The sequence below is a fragment of the Peromyscus maniculatus genome, chromosome 8 (assembly GCF_049852395.1).
Source record: "Peromyscus maniculatus bairdii isolate BWxNUB_F1_BW_parent chromosome 8, HU_Pman_BW_mat_3.1, whole genome shotgun sequence".
NCBI lineage: Eukaryota > Metazoa > Chordata > Mammalia > Rodentia > Cricetidae > Peromyscus > Peromyscus maniculatus.
This window is the reverse complement of record NC_134859.1, coordinates 28,971,469-28,994,789: the sequence shown is the minus strand read 5'-3', so window position 1 is coordinate 28,994,789 and position 23,321 is coordinate 28,971,469. Positions and strand designations below refer to the sequence as shown.

Below are 23,321 nucleotides of genomic sequence, written 5' to 3'. Positions count from 1 at the left end.
CATTTGATTAGGAGAGCATCTCGGGGATGGAAAGTTCAGGTAGAACCTTTTAGGACCCTCCCTGATTAGGATTTGAGAAAATGACCCTTCAGTCCCAGTGAGGTCTCCCAACAGTGTGTAAGGGGCGAACATCTATAAAGTCAGGGTGAAGGAAACTCCCTTGGCTTGTGTGACTCGGTTTTACCCACAATGAAAATGGCACTTGGCCCTTCCACAGAATTTCAATTTACCAAAGGGTGAAGAAGAGCTCCCCTTTCTTTTGTTCAGGAAGAGAAGGATGGAAACAGATCAGAACAGGACAGTCTATGACATATGTTCTGCAAACATCACATATTGTGAGGCCCAAAGAATCAAGTATCCACAGGACTCCAGGCTTTCCCTGAGCGTTTGCTCAAAGACTGGTGTTCTTAAAATATTAAAGAGAAGCTGTTCAATAGCCACGGTGATGTTGGTTGAATGAGTCTTATATGCGTTCAGAAAACTGATGACTTGAACTATTTGAATATTTAGGACTCCATTGACAAAGCAGCAAATCCAGCTGTATACGATTTGCGATTCGCTTTGCTTCCGTATACAGATCAATCCTGTATGAGTTTGGGAGGGGCTTTGCCCCTCTCTGAGCCTCAGATGCTTCCTTTGCAAAATACCATGGTTGGTCCAGGCAGCCTCTGGGGACTTGTCCATCCCTGGAACTCAAATTTACTGAAGTGTACTCTTGCAGATTCTTTCTTTCTTTTTTTAATGTATTGTTTTATTTTTTGACAACATTATATGTTTATGAATTTTCATCATTTTCACCCCACGGTCCACTCCCTCATCCCTGCCTGCTCCCACTGACATACTTTACATCCAGTTACCCTTCTATGTTCACATCCCTTCTGTGTGTGGTCCACTCAGTATAATTAGGTATTTGCCCAAGGGTAGGTGGGAGGTTATTTAACAGAGCAAGGGCAACATATCATGGGTTATATCACTAAAAACAAAAAAGAAAAAGAAAAGAAAGAAAGAAAAAAAAGACACCTCCTCCAACAAGTGTTAATTGACCAATAGTCTCTCTGGAAGGGGTGAGGCTTAATGGACTCCTCCCTCATTCAAGATGAAATGTACATGGGCCTAATCTTAAACAAATCATGTGAAAATAACCTCGAGCTACAGTGAGTTCATGAGTGCAGCAGCTATATTATGCCCAGAAGAAATCTTTTTGCTGTACATCACCCCCATCCTCTGGCTCTTATATTCTTTCCACTCCCTCATTGGTTCCCTATGGATTCATTCTTGATAGATTCCCCATTCACTGAGCACTTATTATACACTGCACACCGAGCTAAGCTTTTCACGTGCCTGGCCTTATTACATCCTCACAGTCATCCTACAAAAGATCACCCTCATGTTGAAGAAGAGGAAATGGGAGTCTCAGATTGATTAGAACATTTTCAAGAAATTGGACCAGTTTTTAATAGCCAAACAAACCTAAGAGGCACGCATAGAGCAGAGACAAGCTCACAGCTGACAGGCAGAAGAAGAGGGGTGGGACAGGAAAGCCATCTAGCTGAGTGACTTTACCTAAGTCTTTAAAATTCTCAAGCCTAGTTCATGCCCTCTATCAAGCAGTCAACCACTTAGCTAACTGGGTCATCTTGCCAGCTTATGTGCCATGCATTAATGAGTACAATTTTGCTTTTCCTTCCTATCTTCACCCATTCACTGATTTGCCCAATACTTACTGTGCCCTGCTCTTTGCCGGGCACTGATCTCATGACAGTGAGAAGAACCTTCCTTCCTAGAGTTTTTATCCCACTGAGAGACAAGAGCTGCCCACACACAGACCACCAAGGTCATATTAGCTGCCATACGTGCTGTGAATAAGATCAACACACAACCTGGAGCCAAAGTGCCAACACCTGGGGAATCTGCCTGAGACTCTAGAAGTGTCTATTTAGTGTATTGTATCCAAAGTAAAGGGGGGAGAAAAACCAGCTGTAAGTCAATTGCATTGATGTCAATCTGAGCTGGTGAAAAGTGGGATCAACTTGGGAGGATATAGATCTGATAACAGATCCATCACTGGGTGATTAATTATGACACTGTATTTGAATCTGTTCATATCTCTTTATATAAGATGAAGAGAGTTATGACATACAGGGCTTCAGTGGCCAGGCCATATTCTTTGGCAACTGATAATTACTTCCTGACAAGTCCCAAGACATTTTTTCTTTGTTGTTAGTAATTTTATTAAGTGAAAATTCTAAGCCTTTTGACAATTGCCTAGACCTTCTGAGCAAAGCAGAGAAAGACTCAGTGCATTTCTACCACCTTCAAGAAATCAGAGAGGTACAAGACCTACAAGAATCCCACACAGACTTCCCAGACCCTAGAGAAGTCAGTCTGGCCTCTGCAGCCCTTCTAAATGTCAGTTGGAAATGAAGGAAGTAAGGCGCTCGTGTGTGTGTGTGTGTGTGTGTGTGTGTGTGTGTGTGTGTGTGTGTGTGTGTGTGTGTGTGTGTGTAACTGCAGAGGTCATTCTTTGTGCTGATATTTAAATCTGAAAGTCTTTTTGACATTAACCAACCATCTAAATTAGCTCCATACTGACTGGGAGTTGGTGCTTCCTGATGCTAACCGCTGGAGCTAATCCCAGGTGGCTGAGTCCAGCAGGCCAGGCCTTCCCCCGTGTCAAGTTAACCACAGTTGATGTGAGCAGGAAGAAGATGCATGATTACATGTGTGAGGTCGAGGAGCAGGAGGTAGAGAGGGAAGTGTATTCTTCTGTTTTTGTTTCTGCCTATGATTTAGGGATTCCCAGCCCCCATCTGCATCTCACCACTGAGAGAGGTTACAGAAGATCTCGAGCTTTATATTAGTGTTTGGTAACCACCTGCACTTTCAGTGCCCCGAAGAATGAGGCCCATAGCAAAGGGAGTACAGGGCTTATTCAGCTTGAAAACATTGAAAATATGATGTGGGTTAGACCATTCAATTCAGGACCAGAATGGCATATGGCAGATGACTCAGTGAAGGAAACAATACAAATAAGCAGAAGTTAATAAAAAGAGATGAAGCCTCATGCAAAAAATATTTTCTTCATTATACACTTGAAGCATGGTACTCAATTCCATTCTCTTTAAGCAAGGGTGTGAAATGCCTCACAGGTAAGAAAGTCAGTCATGACAAGAACGTAGAAGAGGAAATTAGCATAAATTTAGTAACTATTCCTATGAAACTGGCCTCTCCTTATTTAAGCTCCTTATAAACTTTTTCTTTTAAATTTTAGTTTGTTGGCTGGTTGATTGATTGATTGATTGATCAATCTGTTTTATGGTGCTGGTAATTGAACCCGGGTCCTTCTCCATGCCAGGTAAGTGTTCTACCACTGGGCTACAGCCATAACCAAACAAAGCCTTTTAAAAGCTGTTTAAAAACACTGCTGAGAGGGCTTATGTTTAGAAATAAAAGAAATAGCAAATGGCTACATGTTGTATGATAGAGCTTCTAGTGATAATATGGTGCACAGATTCAGGAAAAGCCATGTCCCCAAGCACAGCGATGGAAGACAGTATAAAGAGTTAAAAAGTCTCATGGCCTTACACACTCACTGAACATTTTCTTTCAAACATGGGAAGGTATTGAAAGATACAAAAGTAGAGGGGAGACCATCAGGAAAGATGATGGGGACCAGTAGATAGGGAAATAGTGGAGATAGTGGTGAGATAAACACAATAAAACACATTATATGCATGTAGGAAAATGTTGTAAGGAAACAACCCTTTTTTTCTTTCTGTTTTCTTTCTTTTAGACAGGGTCATGCTATGTAGCCCAGGCTGGTCTCACAGTTTGGATCTTATTGCTATAGTCTTCTGAGTCCAGAGACTATAGGCATGTGCTAACGTATCAGGCTCTGAAACTTGTTATTTTGGATAATGAATAGCTTTGGCTTTTATGTTAAAAATACTGATGGCAAAGATTACACAGATGATATGAATAAGAGTAGAAATCTTAAAATCAGAAAAAGTTATATCCATAGACACTGTACAGCATGTGATTTTTAAAATGTCCCACAACTAAATATGTGAGGTAGTATAAGTAGACATTTCATCACTTAATTAGATCATTGGAATTGGTAAACCCCTTACATTTAAATTTTCACTAGGAAAGTAGAAAACACTTTATATTTAGTACCATGCTATCATCCAGCAAATATTATCTAAAAAGTTCCATAAAAGAAACAAGTGTGCTGTCCAATGATAGGGGAATGATGAAGTAAATAATGGCACAATCATAAAATAGACTACTATATACCAACTAAAATATATTCAAGAAAACCTTGAACTTTGAGAAGATTTTTTTATGACTGAACTACAAAGCAGAGTGTAAAATTACAAAAAAAATTATCCTGATTCACTCTGATAAAACACTTATAAGTAGACATGGAAAAATAATACTAGTCAAAAAACATTAATGATCATTTCCAAGAGATGGGATGAGGGATGATGATATTTTCTGTATTTTTTAAAATTCTCTATATGAGTTTGCAATATGTTCACAGTGCTATAATTTAGTTGAAGTGTTTAGGGCTCATGTTTCCTAGAAACAGCAATGTTCTTCCCTTAACAACCTGATTTCAGGGAATTGGGTGTCTGCACATGTTAACAAGGTCTAGTAGCTTCCTTGGGGGTTTCCCCAGTGCCCAGCCTGGTGTTCCTCAACAGGGTCTGAATCCTTCCCTCCACCTACTAGGTTGAAAAAAAAAGCCCCAGAGAATTACCTCGCCGCTGTCAGTTTCCTTGTCTTGTTAAGCATTAAAAATGGAGCCTGACTAATGCATATTTTAGGGGTGAAATAGGAAGGTGCGTTTTACATTTTAGTATCATAGAGAGAAAGAGGATGTAGTTAATAAGGAAAAGAGAGAGTTAGTGGGAAGTGTGGAATATGAAAGAACAACAGGACAAAAGGAAATAATGATGGACCCCCCCCCACCCACTCCCAAGATTGTGGAAAACCAGTGGAGAAGAGAAAAGAGGAATTCTACATTCTGCCTGAGGATGCTGGAGTTTCCTAGGGGGGATGGTGGGAGGAACTTCTCTCAATCTGCCTAGTGTTCTAGTTCTGGACTGAAGTTGCAAGTAGGTTGAGGGGTTCAGATGACTCCCACTTATTCTTAGGAAAGCATAGTCCTATTTGAGGACTATGCCCAGAATTCACTGACTCTGGAGGTCATCCAGGTTTTACACAGAAAGCTTCATGTTGCAACTGCATGTACTGGGGAGCTGGTCCCAACCTCTAGGGACAGTGGAGCACATCGACTCATGATGAATCCCAGCCAATGTGTCTGTCAGTCTGTGCATCTTGACACACCTCCCACTCCCCCACCCCTGCTGCCAAAGAATCCAGGTATTGATCTTGTGCTGTGGATTTTTCAAAAATGAAAAGAGTCTAGAACACAAGTTCAAGCTGTCTAATTTGAATAGGAAGATCAGGATGTATCTAACAGAGATTAGAATGAGTCTCATGGAGTTCCGATGAAGCATGAAATGATTATCAAAGATTAGAAATTGTTTTAAATTCATAATGTTCTGGTCTTTCCGATGCATTGCTAAATGACAAAACAAAACGAAACAAACCTCACTTAATATTCTATAAGGTATTTGGGGAATGAGGTCGACATACCCATAGGAAAAAAAAGATTACAAGATATATGTCATTAAAATAATATTACAGGCTCACTTTTATGGAGTGTTTATGCTTAAAAGGCTGTTAGGAATGTGGTCAATTTTAACATGAGTTTACCTAATTTTAATTGGTGCTTCCTGAATTATCTAACACAAGCGTGTAGTGTTTTACAATGAAGAAAGAAAAACAAGTTTTAATGCTGTAGTGGGCGCCCCTCTTGTTGTTAGCTTAAACAACGGATGGAGGATCAGCATCTGTCCCATGCCAACATGGAAAAGCAGAACAGAAAACAGCTCTCTGTAGCAGTGCGAATGCATCTTACGAAAAGACAAAAAGGAGAGTTGCCCTTTCCCCACTCACGCTAAGATGTTAGGAGAAATTTCCAGATACATAGTTCAAAAGCTGAAGGGTAAATTGATCACTATACTGAGTTTGAAAAAAAGAAAGAAAAGAAAAATAAATAAATAAAGCATCTTTGAAAACTTCCAAATACTTTATTGGCTTTGAAAACCAAATCATGTTATATCACACTAAAAAGATTAGCTACCCAAGACCTTCTCATATTGCATTACAGCCCTGAGAATCCATAGGAAGCCCAGGTCCTGCATTCACCGTTAATAGCTCTCTAATCCTTTACCAGGAATTTATAGTTTAGAAATGGCAACACGTCTTAAAGATTAAAGCCATGTGACAAATAGTTCATGTCCTTTAATAACCAAATCGCATGCCTCAGATCCAGGCAGGCCTGTCTGCCTTTTCCTTCTATACGGTTTTGTGGGTAGGAAATACTTCATGTCCCTATTACATGAATGATGAATGGGACCGTTGGTTATGGTCTGTTATTTGCTTGGCTATAGTCAATATGTTTTCTTTGGACAGGGATTTCTGTGATTTATCTCTCTCCTGGCCTTATCACTTATTAACTCTGAGGAGACAGGAAAAAGCCAAGGTTGTATATGAGGCCTTGTGGCCATTTAGACCTCTAATGTCAGGGAAAATATTCCTTTTAATGATCCCGTTACACTAGCTACTCATGTCCTGATTACGCTCCACTCCAAATAGGAAATAAGGGTCATATTTCTTGGAAAGTATATACATAAAATATGCAAAATAATATGCTTCCTTCAGACTGGCTTTATTCTTTGAAGAAACGGCTTTCATTTCATACATGTCACTGAGATACAATGGTTACTTTTACAGATTGTGGCTCTTGTGCCCATTATTGGACCCCCGGGTTTAACTGTACATATGCCAGCAGATTCCGAATTACTCCTCCCATGAACACACATAAAATCAGAGAGGGGGAAATCACATTTTGTAAAAATAAATCTTTTCGGTGAAGAAGAGGGTTGGGACTTACTCTTCGCATCAAAACAAAAGGAATGAACATTCTTTCTGCCCCGATTTCTTTCCTTTTATGTGAACAGCTCTCTTGGACTCATTTTTAAGGCATGTGGACAGGAGCGGCCTCTGAATTTTTCTTTTTTATTGAGTCTTTTCCAATCAGGACGGCACTGATACAGAACCACAAGGCAGTGTTCATTACACACTCACTCTTGCAGCTGAATCCTAAGTGAAAACAATCTGATTGAGAAAGGGGGGTGGAACAGGAAGAGGAGGAGCTGGAGGAAAGCAAGCAAGCAAACACACTATGGCCTTCTGCCCTCCATTCTTCGTGAATGGACGCTAGGCCTGTCTTTTTAACAATGAACACAAGTGTAGAATATCGCCCTGTGTATCTTCAGACGCCTCTTTCACTGATTATTACAAAACCCTTGGGAAGCACAGCAAAGTCACAGCTCCACCATCATCAAGCTTGAAAAAGCAAAACATCTGCTCCCTTGAAACACTCTGTCTGCCTCACTGGGCATCCAACCTATCTTTCCACTCTTCAGCTCTTGACTCGCCTCTCACTGCATCCCGTATCCACTGGTTACCACCTACATCCAAGCTGCCATGTGTCTATCCTTGATGACTTCAAAGACTTGAGGAAGACTTCCAACTCCCAGCCTGGTCTGCAGTCCATCCTTCTAGAAGTCTGAAAAATTATAATGTCTTGGCCAACTGACATTTCGGAAATTCTGAGTACTGCCCTTGGCTCTAAAGATAAGCATCAACTACTCCTCATGGCTTCCATTCAGTGTCTTCTTACACACACCATCTCTGGAGCTTTCTTTCTGCCCAGCAGCCTACCACCTTTCACTGATTCCTATATTGATTCATGGTCATCCTTCAAATCTCAGCTCACATATCCTTTCCAGGTGGGAACTACCTCTGACCTGTCTGCATATCTGACACCCTGTTTCTGGGTACTTCCCAGGTTTGATGTAGGAGACTCAGGAAAATCCTTGTTACTTCTAGGGCCATGAGACCAATGAAAATGGGGACCCTGTTTGCTTTGGCTCAACATGCTTTAGGGCATTACCTAGAACTGGTTTAGAACATCATCTAGAACAGAACCAGGAATTTGCAAACATTCTTCTAATAAATAAAGGTGCAACAATAGGAAGAAGGAAATCAAATAACCCAGACATTCTGAGTCCAACTCTGCAGCCTAAGAAGAAATAATGTTTTCCATGCCAGGGAGAACTGAAATGCATGTACTCTTAATCAAAGGAGGCTCAAATGACCAATTCTTTGGATTTTTTTTAATAGAAAAAAAACATTCCCACTGTCTGCTCTTCACACTGAGTTTATTTTTAGGCAGCACTCTTACCAGGACAGGTACCATCCGAACTACATTATCTACCTGACCTATTTACACTTTAAATACAAATACTATTAAAATGTCTCCATTTTATAGGTGAGGAAATGGAAACTATTTATACTGCAGATCTCAACCCATTTCTTCTTTATCAGAAACCTCAACTATTGTAGTCTATGCATGAAAATGTCAAGCGCAGAGGGATAGGTTCTTAATTAACAGTTTCTATTTACAGCCCATGTCATCCAGATTACAGCAATCAATGAGGAGTCATTGATCCCGGGCAATATGTTAATCAATTATCAGGAAACACCTATCACAGCCTCATAAGATGCTAAGTCAAGTTGCTTCAACACAGCTTACAAAGTCATGTAAGACTGAGAAAGGCTGTCTCCTTATGACATTAGTGGGTCTATTTTGGATTCCATTTTTGTTTTATCCACAGCAATAGAGAGTTGTGATTTTAAGAAAGCTAATGATGAGGGAGTGGTCTAATTGCATGGGACCAGAGAGATCCAATGACAAAAATTCCCTGTCAGCTAAGACAAGTTACAGGGAGTATCAAAGTCACCTATTCAAACTAGCCCATTGTACAGCGAAAACAACTGGAGTCCAGGGCACATAACAACCTATACTACATCTCTCAGCCAGTGTCTCAGCTAGTGCTCTGTCCAGTTCCCTTCGGCAGGCAGAGAGTGGTCAGAGGAACAGAGTAGGAACTCTATCTAAGTCTTGCATGTGCTTGCACAAAAGGCAATTGCCATGCCACAGGCATTAAATATAGAATGAATACAAGGCCTAGGAAGGAGCTGAGAAAAACATCAGGGCAAAGCTTGAGTGAGCTGCCAGGGCCAAGGCAAAGGGGCTGCATGGCAGCCTTACATCTAGTGAGCAAACAGAGATGTTTCTCTGAGGGCGATGATGAGGCAGTGGCTTTTCAGAAAACTCAGGTAGCAATGAGTTCACATAAGGACAGGCTACAGAATAGGAGATTGATGGGGTTCTAACTCTCTGCCTCCCACTGAAAGAGAAAGATTTGGTTGGCCCCAAGGTGTTAGCTTTCATTTTGTGAGGATAAAGCTTCTAAGAAGGAAAAGGCAGAGTTTTGTGGGCTGGAAGGTCTTGAACCTAGAGTTGAAGCTTACTGTAGCCTATATGAGGGAAGTTGGTGATCCATGTGACATGTCCTAAAAGAGAAAAGAAATCCCAAAGCAGCACTATATTACTGGCAATGAAACAGGAAACTGATGGAGAGGAAAGAGGAAGGGAAAAGCTGGGGGAGAAGAGAGGAAGATTAAAACTAATAGGATCAGAACTGGGAAACTTAGAGTCATCAAGAGCCACAGAATGCATTTGCCTGTATGGCCCATTCTGCAGGCAGAGCAGTATGTTCTACATTGCCCAGGGATGGAAAATACACACCGGAAGAAGTTTCATTCCTAAATCAATACAATTGGCTCTTCTACAGTGACCACATGCTACCGCCTAACCAGATAACCAGAGATCCGTTGGTTGCTCACCCATGGCTCTCACCAACTTGTTGGGGAGGAGTAGGATTGTGAGTGCAACCCTGAGTAGGTCAAACATTATCCTGTGGTCTTTTGTTTTGTTTTGTTGTTTTCTGATTTTCCCTGGACACAAAGGCCTTTCTTATGAAGAAATTCCTAGAATGAAAGTAAAGTACTAACTTTAGATGCACCTACTTGTTACTAGAAACCCCAATTCTAAGAATTTTGAAGAAACAACTAACATCTACTAAGAAACTTTTATTAGCATCCAAGTTCACTGAAGGCTCAGCAGGAATGATCATGCTCCTAAAAGAAACAGCTCACTTAGACTGAATGGCTATAAGAAAACAAGCAGTGTGAACAAGGACGGTGTTAGGGAGACCCTACACGACCAGTGAGATCTGGTGAGTCCTGTGATCTTTATCTGGTCTGCCTGGACTGACTGACCAGATACAGGATCATGGGACTCTGAAATTAATCCTGTGACTAGATGGAGTTTTAGGGTTGGTTTTTTTTTTTTTTCATCTAAAAACACTTAACATGTAAGGTCATCTCTAACCCACATTTGCAAAAGAATAATTAGACACAATAAAGTTTGATTGGGTCAGTACTATTGGGCTTCTGTGGTTCTATTTAAGTCAGGACTCAACTCTTTTCCATGACTCTGATTGGGCAAATGCAAGAATATTATATAGCCAGTGAATAAGAATGCACAAGTCTGAGGTCTAGTGGAGGAGGGTTGCACCCAGCATCCTTACAAACAGGGCCAGTCAGACCACTTCCTCTCCAAGGCTGCCTTTATTTGCATCGACTAGACCAGGGTGTTTCTGTCTGGTTTTATTTTCTGGTTTTGCTTAAAGTAGAATTTTAGTGCCTCCCATATTCCTGTACCCAAACTCTCTTGAGCACTCTGAAAACAGTGGGAGTGCCTTAATTGGGGTCTTATTTTTCAGTTCTACGATATTTCCTTTTTTTTTTTTTAAGGGGAAAAATTCCAGTGACATTCCATGAAGACTTACCAATCCAGAAAGGCAAGCCCCACATCTTGAGGTAGTGTGGATATTAAAGAAAATTAAGTGTGAAGTGAGCTTCTGGGAGGGGGCAACAGAGGGGCTTGTACACTCACAATGCTCTGAGCAGTTGTTTAGATACAAAGAACAGAAGGACATTGAGACCCTTTCTCTCTCCCTTCTCTGGTAAGCCTTGACAAACGCAGAGGTAAATGGAGTGAACCACAGAGGCTGGGAGGCCAGCCATGACGAAGGACCCTCCACAAGGACAAGCCATATGCCAGTGATCAGGAGGCTCAGAAGTTCCCTAGTGAAAACCACGTGATGTCACTGTAACTATTAATAGCCAAGGAGTCTTTGTCCTGATTTCTTTCTATTTTTATTTTTCTAACACAAGAAGAGGTTATATTCCCTCCTAGAGTACATTTCAAATGGCAACTTCTCGTCAACTGCCCACAGCTGACAGCATGAATGCTTTGGTTTCTTCAAATTCCCACACACGAGCATATCAACACACTTTCCTCTGTAATTACTTCCCTCAGCTTGCAGATCTGCTGTTTTTATCTTTGATCTTAATTCTAGTGTGATACAAATTTCCCCAGATGTGAGGGGTTGGTCAGTACCTAGAGTTTTTGTTTGTTTGTTTGTTTGTTTGCTTTGTTTTTTTATTACTTTGTTTTGTTTTGTTTTGTTTTGGGGTGTGTGTGTGTGTGTGTGTGTGTGTGTGTTGTTTTGTTTTGTTTGAGAATTTAAGTAATGTAATGGTTGTGATTTAAAAAAAAAAAAAATTTATGACCAGGTGGCTCTAGGGTATATTTTGTTGAACACTGATTAAAAATAATTTCTTCTAAATGAGACCTGACCACAAAATGGAACCATTAATGAGCAAGGACATTGTCACCAAAGCGGAAGCCATGGCTGACTGCTTCTGGTGCCTCCCACTCTGCAAGCATTTTCTTCTTCTTCTTTCTTGTTCTTAATAGCAGAGTAAATAAGCAACCAGCGAGGCCTAAATGTTTTCGGCCAAAAACAGAGTCCAAACTACTCAGAGAAAACATTTGGCCTCTGTGGTTTTATAATATGTTCCAGAACAGCAAGTCCAGCGAGGAACACTGTGAAAAACTCCCATCCCTTGGAATGACGGTGGCAAATGTTACAGTATCAGAAATTTCAATTGGTCTTTTTTCCTGCAAGCTCATAATGAGGCTTGTAAAAAAAGAAAGAAAGAAAGAAAGGAAGGAAGAAAGAAGGAAAGAAAGAAAGAAAGAAAGAAAGGAAGAAAGAAGGAAAGAAAGAAGGAAAGAAGGAAAGAAAGAAAGAAAGAAAGAAAGAAAGAAAGAAAGAAAGAAAGAAAGAAAGAAAGAAAGAAAGAGAAAGAGAGAGAGAAAGAAAAGAAAAAAGAAAAATTACAGTGTTGTGTGGAAGTTCTCATGGGAAAAAAGAATGGCAAGAAATCCTAAATTTAAAAGAAACAGCTAATCTGCTATTTTGATTGTTCTTCAAAACTTACGCTGAACCAATGAGCCTAATTAAAAACACTTGGCCCACTTCTATAAAGCATCATAGCTTTCTCTATGCTTCGTTTGTATACACCACAAAACTCCAGATAGACTTTTTTTTTTCAAACGCTCACTAACAAAGTGCTGACTTTGTTGGGATGGCTGAGCTAATTTCATGAACTCAGTGTGAAACCTGAGCTAAACAAAATTGTGGTAATTTTCCTTAATTTGTAAAAGTGATTGGAGTGCAAACAAAATTTTCCTCTTGGGTCAATCCTATAATTTTCAATTAACTAAAACTAATCGGCAGGCAGGCACCAACCCTGTATTTTGTTTAAAGGGCTGGGAGGCATTTCTGAGGGTCAAGATATATTAACTGGGTTTTTTGTTTGTTTGTGTGTGTGTGTGTGTGTGTGTGTGTGTGTGTGTGTGTGTGTGTGTGTGTGTGTGTTTCGTCATTGTGAGAGAGATAGAGACAGGATGACTATGAAGCATGCTTGGTTTAGTTCACAGTATAAAATTGTAGGAGAAAATGCTTTGAGGTAGGATATCACAGCAAAAAAGAAATCTGCCGGTTGAATTATGTGGTTTAATTAGGATGTACTAACAGAACCAGTTCTGTGCTCCAGACCCCTTTGTGTGAAAACAACTTCCCATCCACATGGGTAGGCCTAGTGGACCTTCAATAATAAATGGAGGGGAAAAAAGCTGTGACTAGATCATGGATGGAGCTAATCAGGTGATGTGAAGCAAAAAGCCTTTGAATTTATCATGCCACGTGTAGTCCTGGATATCAGTCTGGGTCTCACCTTTGAGCATGTAAGAAACAAAGAATCTCCTGGTCCCTCCACCCCTTTCATAGAAAATTTGGAATGGTAAAAGAACCCTGGGTGTTTGCTTTGCCTGTTACATGTATTTCCACATCCTGCCAGCCCAGATCCTGCCTGATTGGCTGTGCCTGGTGGGAGGGATTTCAGATGCACCCTGTAACCCTAGCTGCTTACCACAAGGCAGGGCCATGTGCCAATGCTGTTGGGGGTGGGGGTCATGTGAGGGGGGGAGGGGGATGCAGCTTAGTGGGAAAAAAAAAGCATCAACCCAGAATAAACTATGAAAACTACCGAACATGTTCAATTCAAATGTTGCAAGAGGCTAGAAGAAATAAGTACTGTTCATTAAAGCTCAACCCTGTTCCATAAAGCAAACTCCCAACAAGTTGGCCAAGCTACTAGAGAGACCTTGGTCCTGTCTAGTACTGCCTGCCTTCTCTTACTTCTCATGTTATTTCTCTAAGTAGCTAACCAATTATTTCATCATTCAAAACCATTACAGCTACATAAGCTTTTAGTAATAATAATCATAGCAATATCTTTGGTCCTATATCTGTTGAAATGGAGAAAAATCTGACTTAACAGAAACAAGTTTAAAAAAAAATACTTACATATACAAGATCAAGTAAAACAAACATCTCAGGAGGCCAAGCCCCTCTGTGATGACACTCTGTAGTCACGCTTACCTGTGTAGATGAATCTGCCTGGAGTCCCTTTGCAGAATTGCTTGGACTTGTAGGACAATGTGACTTCCACAACACCGGGGATGTGCCGAGGAGGTGTCTGCACACGGATGGCATGGGGAGTTATCAACTGCAGGAAACATGGAAGGGGAACGGTCAGTGCAATACGTAAAGTACTCATGTCCCAGCTGCCCTATCGGCTCTCCATAAACAGAGCTTTAAAACACATCATTAACCTGTCAGTAGACACAATCTGGATGGAACCTGTAGGAAAGACGCTGACAACACCATTTACAAGTGCTCTGCGCACAGCCACACCAGCATTATCTGGCTTTTCCTTCACAGCAGCCCTGGGTTTCCTGGTTTGGAAAGGGAACCTGGCCTAATGAAATGGTTTATCTCCCACAGGATATCCTTTGGAAAACCTGTTTGCAACAGATGCCCAAATCAGAGCAGAGCTTTGCCATGCCTCTCCATGGGCCTGGTGTTTGAACTGAGCTCTTAAACACATGGAGGGTACAGAGGTAGGAAAACAGTAGGCCCAGGCACTCTAATTAGCTGCAGAACACGTGTAGGAAACACCCTGAAGACCATTTGGCACATTAACTACCAGAGGCACAATCAAAGCACTTTAAAGGGGAGAGCAAAGGATCTGCCTCTCTGGAATAGCTTATGGCTCTGGCTAACCTAAAGGTCCTCTATAAAGAGAAATAGAAGGCTGGGGAGAGGGCTGTTGGATGGCCACCCTTCCACCATGCAATATTGCATGCACAATGAGAAAGTTCATTTCTGAACTCTATTGGCAATCAAATTATACTATGGAGCAGAATGTATTTTTTATTACTCTTATCTCAGTTTATATAAAGAAAATGTTATTAATGGTCATAAAATGGGCATTATCTGGTTCTTAAAAAAAAATCCAGCCCTGGCATTTGACTGTCTGACCTGTGATGGAGCTGCATTCTAAAAGTTCTCTCTCCAAGAGGTCAGTAACGGCCCCCTGAGCTCAACGCTGTGGCCTAGTCTGAACACACCGTGGTTAGAACATCCTCTCTGGGCAGTCTATAGTGAGTCAACACTAGCTTATGTTTATGTTATTGGGTGGCAACAACATACAAGGGGGGCTTATTTAAATGTGCAAACCACCGAGTTCAAATGTTTTGCCTGGGAATCATGAGTGAGGTGATGAGAAACCAAATACAAACACAGCCCCTGGTTACCACTGAGGGACACTAGCTTGTACTGGGCAGAAAAATGAGAAAATTGTCAATGCCAAAATCCACAAGGAATGCTGTTAAATGTTCCAGGAAACAGAGAGAGGGCACTGGGGTAAAGTCATCTTAGGAATCAGAAATGCTTTAGTCTCTTCTCTAGAATATAAAGGAAGTCTGAGCTTATGGGCTAGAGAGTCACAAAGAAATAGTTCAGTAAGGCCATGCCATGGTGGAACTCTGTAGACCAAGTTCATTGCCATGGCTGGTGATTTTGTGGAAAGCTATGGTTCACTTACAAAAAGCAGCAACAATATTGCCTTGAAATTTTGCCCTAGGCTGGGGAGCTCATAGCCTCTAGAGGGGAAACCTACTATTATTATTCTGCTAAAGGGACAGAGGATCATGCTACCTTCTAAATATGTACCTCTCTATACCCATAAGTGAGTGCAGCTCTCAGCCCTCATCAGAGATGCATCTTTGTGAAGGGGACAACAGTTCATTCAGAGACCCACAACTGGTCAAAGTGCAGAATATACATGTCTGTGAGATGAGCCGCCACAAAAGGAACATCTGGATCACACTGCCTCCCTCCAAGGCTCAGGAAACATCAGATTTACCTCTAGCTGAGGAGCTACTGGTAGCTGATAGCTGCTAGTAAAGGGAAAGTCCGTTTTCTTTACAGATGTGGCCCCTAGTAGGTTGACCGTGCTCCAGTTAATGGCCCTGTCCATGTATACAGGGGCAGCACTAATTAGACTCAGATTAAAATTTTTAAAAAAGCAAAAAAAAAAAAAAAAGGACATGAATTTGGGAGAGGGTTTTCTAGATATTGCTTGGTGTGTGTGTTGTGTAAATAGGAACAAATTATGTTGTATGCATACATAACATTCTCAACAAATAGATAAAAAAGGAAAAGTATTCTATTCACATTGAAATCCTTCCAAAATGTTTTGAATTCTGTATAAAACATGCACAACATATGTAACGTAACTTAACCTTGATAAATCAAGCTCATGTTTGGAATCGCTTGTCTTCTATCTTGCTGTAATACAGAAAAACACTAAGTGACTGCTGAAGTATACAGTGCTGTTTTCATGACCTAAAACGCTTCCAAACAGTTAAGCACTTGAAATAATTTCTGTTTTATTCTGTGCCTTTGTCCTCTGCACCTTCTAATCTGCACTTATAGTCTGTAGGCATAGAAACAAGGAAATCAAATTTAATGTGGTATAAGGAACGAGAAGGGAACTAGGTCCAGGTAATTCTTGCTTGCCTGTGAGCTTGTCTCTGAAGCCTGGCTGCATGTTCTCTATACAGTCACTTTTACTTGATTTTCAAGAAAGAGTAGTCTGCCTCTTTATAGGAATTCAGACAATCCTGACATTTATGCTCTATATAACTCTTAGAAAACTATTTACTGTTTGCCATTGCAATCCCCTGCTTATTTTTCTCCCATTAAACAGTTTTTGAGATTAGGAGAAGATCTTGAATTCCTATGTCTATCCTTAAAAGATACGTAATGAGGGGCTGGAGAGATGGCTCAGTGGCTAAGAGTATACTAGGTACTCTTGCAGAGGACCTGGATTCGGTCCCGGGCATCCAACATCCACATGGTGGCTCATGACCATATTCAATTCCAGTTCTAGGAGATCCAATGCCTTTATTCCTGACCTCCATAGGTACCAGCTGTACACATGGTACACATACATACATGCAGGCAAAACATTCATACACACAAAATAAAAAAAACAAATTTAGAAATATGTTATGAAATAAATGCCTTCCATACATGATTTTCTTAATATTCCTGGAATAAATTCATGTGTAAATGCTTTCATAATTCCATGAGGTGTTTGACTCTGATAGGTATAATAATCCTTACATGAGTCCATTCTTCTTAACCCAGTAATAATTAATACATTTCCCCAATTAAGTTACTCTCAAAATGATGACCCAGCTAGTTTTGCACTCATATCCCAACATGAGCATGAGTTGCTGCCTATATTGTTTCAATATGTTAAGAAAGAGGAGCACTTCTAAAGGTCTGTGGCTCCGATAAAAAAAAAAAATGATGAAGTAAACATTTTAAGGTATTGAGGAGCTAGAGGGATGGCTCAGTGGTTAAAACTGCTTGCTGCTCTTCTAGAGAACCAAGTCCTTGGCTAGCTTACAACTGCTTTAAATCAATCCAGTTCCAGAGGATCTGACACCCTCTTTCAGTCTCCTGGGGTACATGCACTGCAGTACATGTGCATGGGGTACATGTGCATGTACACAAACACACACACACACACACACACACGCACAGTCATTAGTCAAAATAAAAATAAATATAAAATTAAAAGAAGTTAAGACAGTAATAATAAAAGATCTACACTAAGAGAGCGTTTTATTCCTAAACTTACAACTTTAGATGTGATTTATCTTCCTTGTGTGTATGTGTGCGCATCCCTTATGCTTACACAGGAAGTAATACTGTAAATAAATTACTGTGGGAAAATATTATCAAAAATGAAAAGCAGAATACTGCCAGTTTGGAGTACTATGCATGCCACGTGATTATACAGGGATTAGGCATGTAATGGCACAGAGGAAACCTCGAAAGGGAGGCAGTGACATGCTAGCAGACATGGCCTCTAGTAAAGTTGTGGGTAGCTTTAGCTTCCTCTGGCGGACTCTTCTAATTTCTCCAACTCTTCAACAGTAAAAACGCATGACTATGACACTCAGGGGAAACCATTAGGCACTGTGTAAAGACAGAACACTCATGGTCTCTTCATGGCTTGGAGAGGCTACCAGACCACCAGTAAGCAAGAAATGCGGCCCCCTCAGGCTGCCTATATGAGTGTTTGCCTTCTCCAGACTCGGATAACAGGGCCGGAAGAGCCCTATGGAGTGGAGCCAAGTGACACGGGTTCATTATGGACCATGGGTGGCTAGTGAAGCCTCTGTGAGAAAGACAGACCCAGATGTGGTGGTGGTGAAATAGACTCCTCATGACAGAAGCACCGGGCAGAGCAAAGAGGACACAGAGCAGATGGAGCAGCTGCGCATGTGCAGGCAGCAGTCTGAAGAAGCCACCTGCAAAGTCTGGAAGCCCAGAAGAGGGTCTGTGTGTGGCCTCTTGCAGCATCAGAAGGACATTAGAAATAGGAAGGCATAATCCTTGAGCATTTGGAGTTAGAGAAGAAAACAGGCTGTAGAATGCTGGGGAAAGTCATGCCTTTGGGGGAGCTGTCTTCTCTGAGGGGCCATGGCATGTGCTCTCTAGATAGCTCTCCAGTTCTCAATGAGTAATGATGGCAATGGCCTAAGCAGCAATGACCTTTTGTGGTCTTCTCACCATGTGCTCAGCACTAGCTTGAGCTCTTTCAGTGACTTATACCCTATAGACTTCAGGGGGCAGGTATGGCTATTAGCTGGTTCATAGATAAGGAAAGTGAGTTTCGGGAAAGTTTAGAAACATAACTAAGGGACCAATTAGAAGCAACAAGCTCCCCTGACTAATGGCCATCATCATAATGCCACAACTGTCTCTCTTTCTCTCTAGATTGCTTATCATTTTTCCATAATTTCTGTTCCTCGGACTTTACACCCTCTCTCTGCCTTTGAAAACATTAATTGCATCCCTAGTACATCCTTTAGTCTCCATGTCTGGGAACATCGGAAGCACAAAAAACAGCCATCCTCCCTGTGAAGCTAAGCCGAGAACAATTCCCCAGCAGAGCTCAGAAGCAATTCCACCATCAGCCCACACGCATGTCTTCCAGCCACTGGCATGATATAAAAGAAAAGCAACAGGAAGTTCTGAGCCATGTGCAAACAGATTACTAGAAAACACACAAATGATTTCAAAATTTCCCCAACAACCTTAAGACCCTGAACTACCTGCAACATTAGAAAGTTGAATTTAAAAAAAAAAGTCTAAAACAAAGAAAAACTCAAAGGAATAGAGAAAAGGAAGGGGCAGTTTGTGGTTCTCTGGAAAACTAATTAACACTAATCATCAGAAAAAAAACTGAAGTAGGATCTAGGTCTTTGATTCACAGCATCTGTGTTCTGCTGCTGTTACTATCTATGCCTCAGTTTACCAATTGAATCATAGGCTACATGAGCTCAGATCTTCCCTGTGGGAGCTGAGAATAATATTAAATATGTTTTGTGTTTGGATAGTGCTTCTCTAGGGACTCTAAAGTGCCTTCTAGATTAATTTTTTAATTTATGTATTAATAATTCTCACAGCATTCTCCCTCCTTCTCAATTAGAATGATAATACCCATCTCTTCTGAGATAGGCAGGGGGTGCTGAGTGATGGACATGGAAGAGACACTTAAATAAGGAAGCTGTAACATAACGCATAATTAAAGCTTTAAGACCAAATCTACCTTCGAAGCTTTAAAGAGATGCGAGTGTCAGTGGCCAAAGAAATAAACTTGCTGTTCTTTCATTCTGGAGCATTCGTCTTTTTGTAACTAGAAATGGCATGGTAAGCCGGGCGGTGGTGGCGCACGCCTTTAATCCCAGCACTCGGGAGGCAGAGGCAGGTGGATCTTTGTGAGTTCAAGGCCAGCCTGGGCTACAGAGCGAGATCCAGGAAAAGGCACAAAGCTACACAGAGAAACCCTGTCTTGAAAAAAAAAAAAAAAGAAAGAAAGAAAAGAAAAAGAAATGGCATGGTAATTTTTTTTTTCAGGGCCAGAAAGATGTCTCAAAGGGGTGAAGGTGCTTGTTGCTAAGCCTGGTGTCCCAAGTTCGATTCCCTGGGACCCACTCAATGGAAAGAGGCCCACAAGCTATCCACTGACCTACACACACACACACACACACACACACACACACACACACACACACACACACCACTCTACACAGATAAATAAATATTTTTTTTTTAAAAAAAAAAACTAACTTATTTTAGGCCTTCCTTCAGCAAGTTAAACTATGAAAAGTATACATTCCTGAGGACAGTCCTGCTCAGCCTCCACTTGAGCCTCCGGGTTCATCTGTGTATTTTGGTTCATTCCCACCTAATCAGACTTCTCTGGCATTTTTAATGCAGATCTTCTCATTCCACAAGAGTGCCTGTCTGGGCCTCAGAATGTGAATTCTCAAGGAAAGAGAGAGCGAGCAAGCAGAGGCATTGAATAGTGCACAAACACTCTGGTTTCCTTTCATCCTTCCAAGAAATAGCTAAAACCAAAGTTTAGCACAGAGGTCTGTCTCGTGAAACCCCAAAGATAAACTTGTAAGGAGACCTTTGAAACACAATCTCAGGAATTGAGTTTCATGGGGGAGTTAAACCTAGCTTCTGAGTATCCAGTGATGCTTCTGAATACTGTTGGACATTTCTCTTACCAGAGAGCAAGACATAGATATAGAGATGATAGATTAGATAGATAGATAGATAGATAGATAGATAGATAGATAGATAGATAGATAGATAGATGTGTGTGTGTCTGTCTGTCTCTCCCTCTCTCTCCCTCTCTCTCTCCCCCTCCCTGTCTCCCCCCCTCTGTGTGTGTGTGTGTGTGTGTGTGTGTGTGTGTGTGTGTGTGTGTGTACTAGAGGTTTGCAGAGTGACTTCCCTAGCTGTTGTCTGTGTTCCTTGCATAGAATATCAGCTCCTTGAAGATATATGATTGGTGTTTTTTGTTTTTACTGGGACCTTGGAATAAATCAGTTCTCATAAACTACTCATCAAATACTGAATGAGCAAATAACAAGATGCCTAAAATACCCCTCATAATTAAGGTAAAGATGGAAGAAATTCCTCTATGAGTGTTCAGAAAAGAAATACTCAGGGCTAAGGGCATAGCTTAGGGTAGGGAAATTGCCCAGCATTTTTGAAGGCCTGGGTTTGATCCCATAACCACCAAAAGAAAACAGAAGAAAGAAATGACCAATGCCATTCCATTCAGAATTCTTTCTTTTTCCTAAAAAAATAAATAAATAAATACAAATAAAAACAAAAAGTTTTTGACTTGGCTACCACAAACCTCCTGGTATCCTCATTAAGCATTCCAAAAAATACACTGCCTAGTTCTTTGAGCCAGGAAGTTAACCGTGACCCTCAATCAATGCAGTTAATTGTATCAAAACAGAAGAGCAATGAGATCGATTTCCAAAATAACAGATTGGGGAGAAAGGGACTAAAATAAACATGGTGTACTTCAACTGCCTCTGGTTTTGTGGGTTTATTTATTTATTTATTTTGTGAGTTGTTGTTTAAATAAACCTTCCTCAGCTCCCTTCCCAGGATGTAGATCTCAGGCCAGCTGGGCTTCACCAAAAACTGGATTGCATCCTGACAGTGTGTGAACTGGAGAGGAGCTGCTGAGCTGAAGTCCAGCAGAGACTCACAGGGCAGCTCACCCCTGGGTCTAAGCAACATAAAGACTATCTTCTCAGAGGGTTCCCGCCATTTTCAGGCCAGCAAGACCACGGTTCCTGATTCTAGCCTGTTTCCAGTTCTGTGTTCCTGCTTCTTTGCTTAGAAATTAAAATATAAGAAAAAGGAAGGCCCCGGTGGTGCAGTTATAGAAAGAGCCAGTTACTTGCTCTCAAGCTCACAGTTTACAGGTAAATTATGCTTGTGAATGAGGAAAAGAAAAAATAAAACATAGTTAAAGGCCAAAATACGGACAGGGTATGAATCAATCCTTCACCAAGAGAGTTTTCGGGTTCTTCAATGGTATGGAGGATATCAAAGCAGTAAGATACAGACTCATTTAATATGCATGTAATATAGTCCATATTTGCATATTGATATACTGGTATTTACACAAATATTCAGTAATGTGTCCTTTTGCACGTCCCTTCAGAGAGAAAGCTAAGTAGACTCTGTAGAAAATTAAAGTAGAACCTCTTTGAACACCACGGCCCTACACCTGCTCGGGCTTGATGTCTTTCGAGGATGCATTATGCACATCCTGCTGTTTTAAGTAAAATTTTAAGTCTAGCTGCCAGCTCTCTCTTAGTTATTCAGAGCCGAGCCACCATGCTTATGCTTATGAATAGTCATCAATATGCTGCCTGATAATACAGTTCTCTGTCTGCTTTTTAGACTTTCAAGTTGTGCCCTCGACACAGGCCTGTTCCTTCTGCTGTCACTGTGCCTGTTCTGAGCCACCTGGCCCTACTCTGCTGCTGCTTCTTAACTGCACCTGGAGAAAACAGACAACACACTTTTCTTTTTTTCTTGGTCAAGCTCTATCCTGAAATTCCATGTAGGTAAGACTAGTTTGACATGATTTACTAAACAGTGAGTTTTGCTATATTATTAGACGGTTGGAAGATGGCTCAGGACTCAAGTGGGCTTGAGTTCAAACTCAAGCTTTGCACATAACCGGCTGGGAGGCCACTGGGAAGTCATCTAACCTGCTGACTTTCCATTTCACACGGGAGCCGGGGTGGGGAGGGACTAGTTACAAATCACATAAATACCCATTATCAATATCTCAAAAAGAGCTAGTTTGTCTGCCTCTTACTCTTCACCATTTCCATTCGATTTCTGATAAGGTATTGATGTTCATATTAATCATCACATGTATTATGTATTAATGAAAACTGTTGTATCTATTTAGTAGTGATTGAAACATCATCAAATTGCTAAGGAACATCTATTTGGAATGAATGAACGGATGGCAAAGTAGGCAGAGTCATTCAACAAATACACTACCATTGGTTTTAGGGGATTTGTGTCAGGCACTAGGAGGGGTTAATCTGAATTTTACAGGGACACCACCTTCAAGGGAGAGAGAAGATCCTTCATTTAAACCCCTAGACTATTTCTATCTATTTAAAAAAGATGCTAGCTATTTTAGAAATGATTCCCCATAAAATTACTAGGGCTTGAAAACTGTTCTTCAAACTCACAGTCCAAGTTTAATGTAACTGATTCAGACAAATAAAATGCATAATTCTGTATCATGTACCTTCCATATAATAGGTAGTTAATACATTAAATCAATATAGACTTTGAAGCACAAATTTAGGAAAAATTAGACAGCCATCACTTAGGTCAAATTGCATACCTTATCAACTTTGAATTAAAGCTGGAAGGGCTCAAGGAAGGTGATACGGTGGGGATAAGTGCATAAAGTTAGCCTTAAGACAAAATATCTGAGGAGATTCAAAGCATTGCTTTCAGAACCCTGATGGCACAAGCAGCAGCTTGCCATCACTGCAGACTAGAAGAGAAGCTGAGGCA

General features: G+C 40.9%; 1 protein-coding gene across 9 annotated transcripts in view; it reads right to left on the bottom strand.

Moving 5' to 3' along the window:
- Ebf1 (EBF transcription factor 1) overlaps positions 1-23,321 on the bottom strand; it is a 389,332-nt gene that overhangs the window by 66,057 nt on the left and 299,954 nt on the right. For all 9 annotated transcript variants that reach the window (XM_042283866.2, XM_042283865.2, XM_042283864.2 and 6 more), the window contains one exon: positions 13,905-14,031. In XM_042283866.2, the coding sequence (XP_042139800.1) occupies positions 13,905-14,031 (127 nt within the window). The remainder of the gene's footprint in view (positions 1-13,904; positions 14,032-23,321) is intronic.